The 7,619-nt window shown below is 38.9% G+C and overlaps 1 protein-coding gene across 1 annotated transcript; it reads left to right on the forward strand.

Moving 5' to 3' along the window:
- The first annotated feature begins 4,533 nt into the window (after positions 1-4,533).
- On the forward strand, positions 4,534-6,753 carry LOC103974846 (polyphenol oxidase, chloroplastic-like). Its single transcript, XM_009389741.3, has 2 exons — positions 4,534-5,843; positions 5,929-6,753. Exons 1-2 carry the CDS (start codon positions 4,659-4,661, stop codon positions 6,514-6,516), a joined length of 1,773 nt encoding a protein of 590 aa, XP_009388016.2. The 5' UTR covers positions 4,534-4,658; the 3' UTR covers positions 6,517-6,753.
- The last annotated feature ends 866 nt before the right edge of the window (positions 6,754-7,619 follow it).

The following is a 7,619-nucleotide window of genomic DNA, read 5'->3' on the forward strand; positions in this document are numbered from 1 at the left end:
TCAGTCACCGTGGATCACATGGAAGCACAGCGAGTAGTGTTTCCTTTCTTCTTTCTTTTTATTTTTACCCTCTCATGAGGATTCGTGCATCACGTTTTGGAATAAGAAAATAATGGAGAACAATAATTGAAAAAGATCGATGATATTGTTGTCCTTTTATATCTAAATTCAAGACATTTTTGTCCTTCGTATAGATGATGCAAAGTTTTTTTTTTACCACAGCAATCGAAGAAGAAACGATAAATTCTCGAAAAAAATTCTTATATTCGAAAATTTTTGGTAGAGTTCCTTTGCGAGTACGAAAAGATTGTTTTATCCTTGTCTTTACCTTACCTCTCCTTCTCTCTATCAAGGATGATAACAAGGTGGGGATTCATGAGCGGAGGTAAGCCCTTAGCCACTTATGCCACTAGGCATTGGTTGGTTTGTGCACATGATCATACTTTTGTCTTGTCAGTTGGCTCACTCTATCTCGAACTATCGCTCATCGTTTATAGTGCAAGCGAGGTCACTAGTGAAAATAATCAAGGCTTTACCCTTGTTGCTCTCGCTTGAAACCCTTTCACTTACACCTCAGTCATTAGATGTGAAGGTTGTTGATGAGGAAAGATAAGATTGTGATCGTAGAAGTAAGGGCAAGGTCGGCGATGAGAAGAGTTTGAGCAACAAAGGCCCTTGTGAGGTCTGATAAAGAACGATGATGTTGGACGATAATGATTGGGTTATATATATATATATATATATATATATATATATATATAGAGAGAGAGAGAGAGAGAGAGAGAGAGAGGGGGGGGGGGGGGGGGGTAGGTACCTCCGTGTCATTATCTAGTGATCACTAGGCAAGTGAAAAAAAAAATAATATTAATTTGGTTTGGTAAGAAACATTGAGAAGATTGGGACTAACCCGACCACATCACATCGATGATTGAAGTGAAAGTTTTTCAGCCTCGGTGATTTCAACAAAGACATGATCATTCCAACATGCTTCGCATGTGGTGATGACTTCTTGCCTTTTCCCTGCTTTCCCTCCTTGGCTGGCATATCTCGTCATCACCTATCGACAGTCAATGCAATCAATTAAAACACGTCCGGTGCGTGGGTCCCACTAAAAATGCTCATTGCATCTCGTGGCGACAAGAGAGTCATCGTACGATGTTGTCCACCAAAGACGGTGTGAGGGGAGTGACTGCACTCGATCACGAGTGACACCATGACAAGAGAAACGAACCTTCTTAAACCTTAATAATAATTAGAATCACTGCGTCCCACATGAGGGTTTGGTCATATCATCTACAGGTGCTATTGTAAACCGCATCGATGCCGTACTCCAATTGTTTGTTTAGGTGGAAGGACATGATAAGATCTTTTCGACGGGTCTGATAGTGACTCGACGTGATCCAATTTTGTTCATTGAGTACGAATCATATTATTATGGATTCAAATTATCCTAACGTGACAATCGACACATCACACATAAGCCTTTGTTACATTCACATCCCACGCACGTCTATCATACTCTCGCTCATTTTTCTTTTTGTTTTTTCATCTTTAAGATTTTATTTCCAAATTTAGATGATGATGATGATGATGAGAAATTACAACATAAAGAAGAGGAGAAGAATGAATAGACTTCAAAATTAAAAAAATAATATTAAAAATAATAACTTTAATCTATGAGATCTTAGATCCATAAACTTATTATTTTTTTCTTGATTGCTAAATTATTAGATTAGCCCTTTATTTATAAAGGGATAAATCTAACACTTTGACTTTGATTTTAATAGGAATTTCTATATTATCTAAGATTTTAAAACTATGATCCTAAATCCTAAGCTTAATTTAATGTTATAGTATTATTTATATACAAGGATGAGTGACGAGGAGAATATTTTCTATTCGAGAAAAAAAAAATTTATCAAAGAAAATATTATTGGGATTGATAAATATTTTAGAATATTTGAGTAAGTATCCAATGAGATAAAGAATCATAATATAAGGAGTTCTCGTAAAAAAAAAAATCTTGACAATTAGGGTTTGATTCTTTTATAAATATCTCAGTATCTTTAAGTTTTAACGAGAAAAAAAGTAAAATATAAAAAATACTTTTGGTGTATTTGAGTTTTTATCCAAATGATAATTTTTATTACTCTAAAGAGGCTGAGAGAAGATGATGTAAATTCTTCGAAATTTTTTAGAGGGTGTACAAAAAAATTATACTTGAGTGAGGATAACTAACTCAAGATCTTATAATTAATTTTACGTAGTGAATAATTTGATCTTTATCTATGAATATAGGTAAGATTTATTAAATCATATTAAATCTTATGTTAAATTTTTTAAAAATATATATTAATATTAATATTTTTAATTTTAAAAGTATCCTCTTTCACCCCAACGATAATACATATGGTTGAAAAGGTAACAAAGACATATAATAATACTATATTCAATAATTTGATGCTCATGTGTTCATTTTTAGACGAATCAAAGATGACTTATTTTTTAAAACATATATGTAACACATAATATATTAATTATATAAAAATTAATGATAATAAAACTTGGTTGGATCTACCAATACAAATGATAGATTGACCGATTGAAGAACCAATACCTTTAATAAATTAATAATTAATTTTTCTTTTAATTATTTATTTATTTTTGACTTCTAAAGTATTATATTATACCTCTTTATAGTTAAACCTAACACTTTGAATTTTTTACCATAACAAGAATTCCTATCTCAAGAATAAATTTTAAACAACTATCATATCTAATTATAAAATTTAATATAATATTTTTGCTCATATTAGACGCACATTTAACACGCACGTCTATCATTAAAAGCACATATAGGTGAGGCACATGACCTATTATGATCACATCCAATAGGCTCCGATTCAATAATTTCTATCTTATTTGATTTTATTTCTATTCAATGAATCAAATTCCATCGATGACTTGTTTTTATAAACATATATATGACGCAAATTACATTTATTATCTCCAAATTAATAGTAAAAGAAATTAGATTGGACCTACTAATACAAATAATACATTAGTCCATAAGAGGACCTCCAACTTTGAGAAACTTAATTATTGGTCTCTCCTCCTATTATATCTTTTTGTTGTTTCCAAGGCATTACAATAGCCAATCATTTATTGAGGGGTAAATCCAATATTTTGACTTTGACTATTGGAAGGAGTCGTCCATTTTTAAGGGGTAAACATAATATTTTAATTTTAACTATTATAGGAACTTTTTTTATCTTTAGTGAGTAAGACTCTTAAATCATAATATAATTTAATATTAAGAAAATCATAATATAATACATAATATATTAATTTTCTTTTCTCTGCACACTCTTTATCTTCTGTCCCACATTGCATTGCACATGGAAACAATGACATATAGCATAAAACAAACAACATGTGCAAAGTGGATTTTAATTGGACAAATAAAATAAAGTTTTTGAGGATAATTCCTCGCTAAAAACACTAAATTGACAATGATGATGATTATAACAATGGCTATGAGAACATTAATCTCAGGAATTATGGATTTAATTGTTCTTGGCTACTTTAATTTCTATAATCTATTATGCATAAGCCTCTAAACACATGAACTTTTCTAAACAGTATAAATCATAATATACATCGAGGCATAAGTGGATTGCATCTTCAATGGGGAGCAAAAGCTAACAAAAATATGGCACAATCCAAGTCAATAATTTGAGGGACCCATCAACAGTTGATCTCTATATGTTTGGTTAAGAATTGAAGATATGATCGAAGGCCTAATTTGTGTGACCATATAAGTCCAAGAAAAATGATCACTTTCAGTACAGAATTAATATGATTAAAATTATTCTCGTCCTTTAAAGTTTGTGGTACAAAATAATTTGGGGGAAGACTTTTGCTGAATATTAGAGCATGTCCTTTTCAAATATGAAAAGAAATTAAAAATATTATTAGAAAATTATTTTTAGAGATATTTCATAATTTTATTTTATATAATTTATTTATTAATATATGAAAACTTTGCTATTAATAGTCAGGACTTCTTACAGACTAGCTAGTATCGTCATATATAAATATATTTTTCATATCTCAGTCAATCTTTGGAAGACAGCAATATTTTACTCTTCTTTTTTATTTTGGTAAAGAGGGGGGTATTATTGTCTTCCTCAGAGTAGATGAACCATTTGCGGGTCAATGGGACTCCACGTTTATCTCGCGGCTCGGTATCAGATGGACTAGGAGATATACGGACACTCTTAACGAGGACTCTCATGACGGCGCACGTCGAGCATGTATAAGGAAAAATGATACGTCGTCGGCTTAGACGGATACGTGTCACGGTATGGTTGGTGATATTTAAATATTCGTGTGTGGGCAGGATATAGGAGAAGGTCTCCTGCTGTGCCGATTGGAACAGCCACGGTGGTCCTTTCGTTGTAAAGGCACTCAACAACGGGGGTTAAACGAGGAAGTGCGCTCTGCATGATGCTTATCCAGACGCCCTGCCCTCTGTATGAGCTCAGTGTTCTTTTTAAGGAGTACCAGTGAAGAGCTGCTCATCACCGGCCAGTGGTTTTCCCTGTAGACTCCCACGCCACCCCTCTCTCTCTCTGGTCCACTGAACAGTAGTAGACATGTCCCTGCTGTTGAACTCTAGCTTCACCGGTGCTTCCTCTGCATGCCTCCTCCAACGGGAAAGGTCCCGCCGCCGCCGCCTCCACGTCCCTGGCGTGACATGCCGCCAGGGCAGTAATGGTGACCGCAGCGATGCCGCCCGCCAGCAGCAGTCGCCGCCGCTGCTGGATCGGCGCGACATGCTGTTGGGTTTAGGAGGGCTTTACGGCGTGACCGCAGGACCCAAGGTTCTGGCGGCGCCGATAATGCCGCCGGATCTGTCCAAGTGCTACCCTGCCACCGCACCTGCCCTCGACAACAAATGCTGCCCGCCTTACGACCCCGGCGAGACGATCTCGGAGTACAGCTTCCCCGCTACGCCCCTCCGGGTGCGGCGGCCGGCCCATATCGTGAAGGACGATCAGGAGTATATGGACAAGTACAAGGAGGCAGTGAGGAGGATGAAGAATCTGCCGGCAGACCACCCTTGGAACTACTACCAGCAGGCGAACATCCACTGCCAGTATTGCAACTACGCCTACCACCAGCAAAATACCGACGACGTGCCCATCCAGGTCCACTTCAGCTGGATCTTCCTCCCATGGCACCGCTACTACCTCCACTTCTACGAAAGGATCCTCGGCAAGCTCATCGACGACGACACCTTCACCATCCCCTTCTGGAACTGGGACACCAAGGACGGCATGACGTTCCCCGCCATCTTCCAGGATGCGGCATCCCCGCTGTACGACCCGAAACGCGACCAACGCCACGTCAAGGACGGCAAGATCCTCGACCTCAAGTACGCCTACACCGAAAACACTGCATCCGACAGCGAGATCATACGGGAGAACCTCTGCTTCATACAGAAGACGTTCAAGCACAGCCTGTCGCTGGCGGAACTGTTCATGGGGGATCCCGTGCGCGCGGGGGAGAAGGAGATCCAGGAGGCTAATGGGCAGATGGAAGTCATCCACAATGCGGCGCACATGTGGGTCGGAGAGCCGGACGGATACAAGGAAAACATGGGGGACTTCTCCACCGCCGCCCGCGATTCTGTTTTCTTCTGCCACCATTGCAATGTCGACCGCATGTGGGACATCTACCGCAACCTCCGCGGCAACCGCGTCGAGTTCGAAGACAACGACTGGTTGGACAGCACCTTCCTCTTCCACGACGAGAACGAACAGCTCGTCAAAGTCAAGGCAAGTCAGATGCTGTCTCCAATTTATACCCATCCCTGCAAATGCAATAGAAACGTTGTATACATAACTGTCGTATACCGTGCAGATGAGCGACTGCCTCAACCCGACCAAGCTTCGGTACACGTTCGAGCAAGTTCCCCTCCCATGGCTGGGCAAAATCAATTGCCAGAAGACGGCAGAGACGAAGTCCAAGGCCACGACGGAGCTGTCGCTGACGCGCGTGAACGAATTCGGGACGACGGCCCAGGCACTCGACGCGAGCAACCCGCTGCGGGTGATCGTGGCAAGGCCGAAGAAGAACCGCAAGAAGAAGGAGAAGCAAGAGAAGGTGGAGGTGATTCAGATCAAGGATATTAAGGTGACCACCAACGAGACAGCTCGCTTCGACGTCTACGTCGCGGTTCCTTACGGTGACCTCGCCGGACCCGACTACGGCGAGTTCGCGGGCAGCTACGTGAGGCTGGCCCATAGGATGAAGGGAAGCGACGGGACCGAAGAGCAGGGCCCCAAGAAGAAGGGAAAGCTCAAGCTGGGTATTACGCCGCTGCTCGAGGACATCGATGCTGAGGACGCCGACAAGTTGGTGGTCACCCTGGTTCTCCGCACTGGGAGCGTTACCGTGGGCGGAGTTTCCATCAATCTCCTGCAGACAGATTCTACCGCCGCCATCTAAATGATGGCCTCGGATCACAGCTTCTCCCCGCTTAAGTTGGAGTGATCGATTACTGGTGCTGCTTCCTTCCTCCCTGTCGTCGTTGCGATCTTCTTGATCTGGAACGATCCTTCAATAATTAGGGCATGACAGTAGTCGTCGCCCGATCCCATATGTACGTGTTGCTGTCAACAGCTGTACATGTGACGTTGTGGTGTGACTATATATTTTATTGCGGTCATCGTTGTTTCTTTCTTACTTATGGCTTCTTACATCAAATTGTTTGCATTTGAATTATCCTAAGAATATCTTATATATAATAACATATATAAAATCAAACTATTTCTCAATTTAATAGAAGTCCTAAATCGTCAAAACAACCGTAAAATGAAAAGATACACATCTCAAACCCAATTTGGCACGTTCATGTGTAAAAGTTACTCTTACCCAACCCGAACAAAGGAGAGGCTAAACAAATGAAACCCAAAGCCCCTAAACAAGAGAATAAATAATTTTGAATTTTCATCTTTCAATAAGCTCTTAATTTATTATTTTTTAATTGTAAAATGTATTGTTGTTTAAGGAATTTTCTATCACCGAGCTATATAGCTCGTGAGACTACCACGTAGCACTTCAAATGCATGACCGAGTTGGTAAGAAATACTACAGTAGCTAGTAACATGGAACAGTGAATATAATAAATCCTACATCATCGGAACTCGTACAAGTGACAACTTGGAGTAAGGCATCTTTGACTAGTCAAACACAAGTTAATGAATCAACTGTCCTTTCCAAACTGAATAATGACTGAATACTGATCAATATCCATCGATATTTTAAACTGTTCAATGATGACATAAATTATTATTTTTTGAACGGAGATAAAATAAAATATTATTACTAGAAAAGATTCTAGTAAAGTAAGTGAGGACGATGGAAATTAACGAGGAAAATTTTTTTATAATACTTCAAGATATTATTTTTTTTTTATAATTTTATAGATTTAGAGAAGACTTTTATTTGTATTAGTTCTAAGGCTTAAAAATTAGATTGCTAAAAATGTGAGATAAATAAAAATAATAAGTATATAACTTTTAGGTTCTTTTAGAATAGTTTTCTTTTGC

This window comes from Musa acuminata, chromosome BXJ3-8 (genome assembly GCF_036884655.1).
Source record: "Musa acuminata AAA Group cultivar baxijiao chromosome BXJ3-8, Cavendish_Baxijiao_AAA, whole genome shotgun sequence".
Taxonomy (NCBI): domain Eukaryota; kingdom Viridiplantae; phylum Streptophyta; class Magnoliopsida; order Zingiberales; family Musaceae; genus Musa; species Musa acuminata.

Excerpts from the sequence above, each read along its gene's own strand:
- LOC103974846 (XM_009389741.3), top strand. The coding sequence starts at position 4,659 with ATGTCCCTGCTGTTGAACTCTAGCTTCACCGGTGCTTCCTCTGCATGC. Across the intron at positions 5,844-5,928 it reads AACAGCTCGTCAAAGTCAAG|ATGAGCGACTGCCTCAACCC; the intron begins GCAAGTCAGATG and ends TATACCGTGCAG.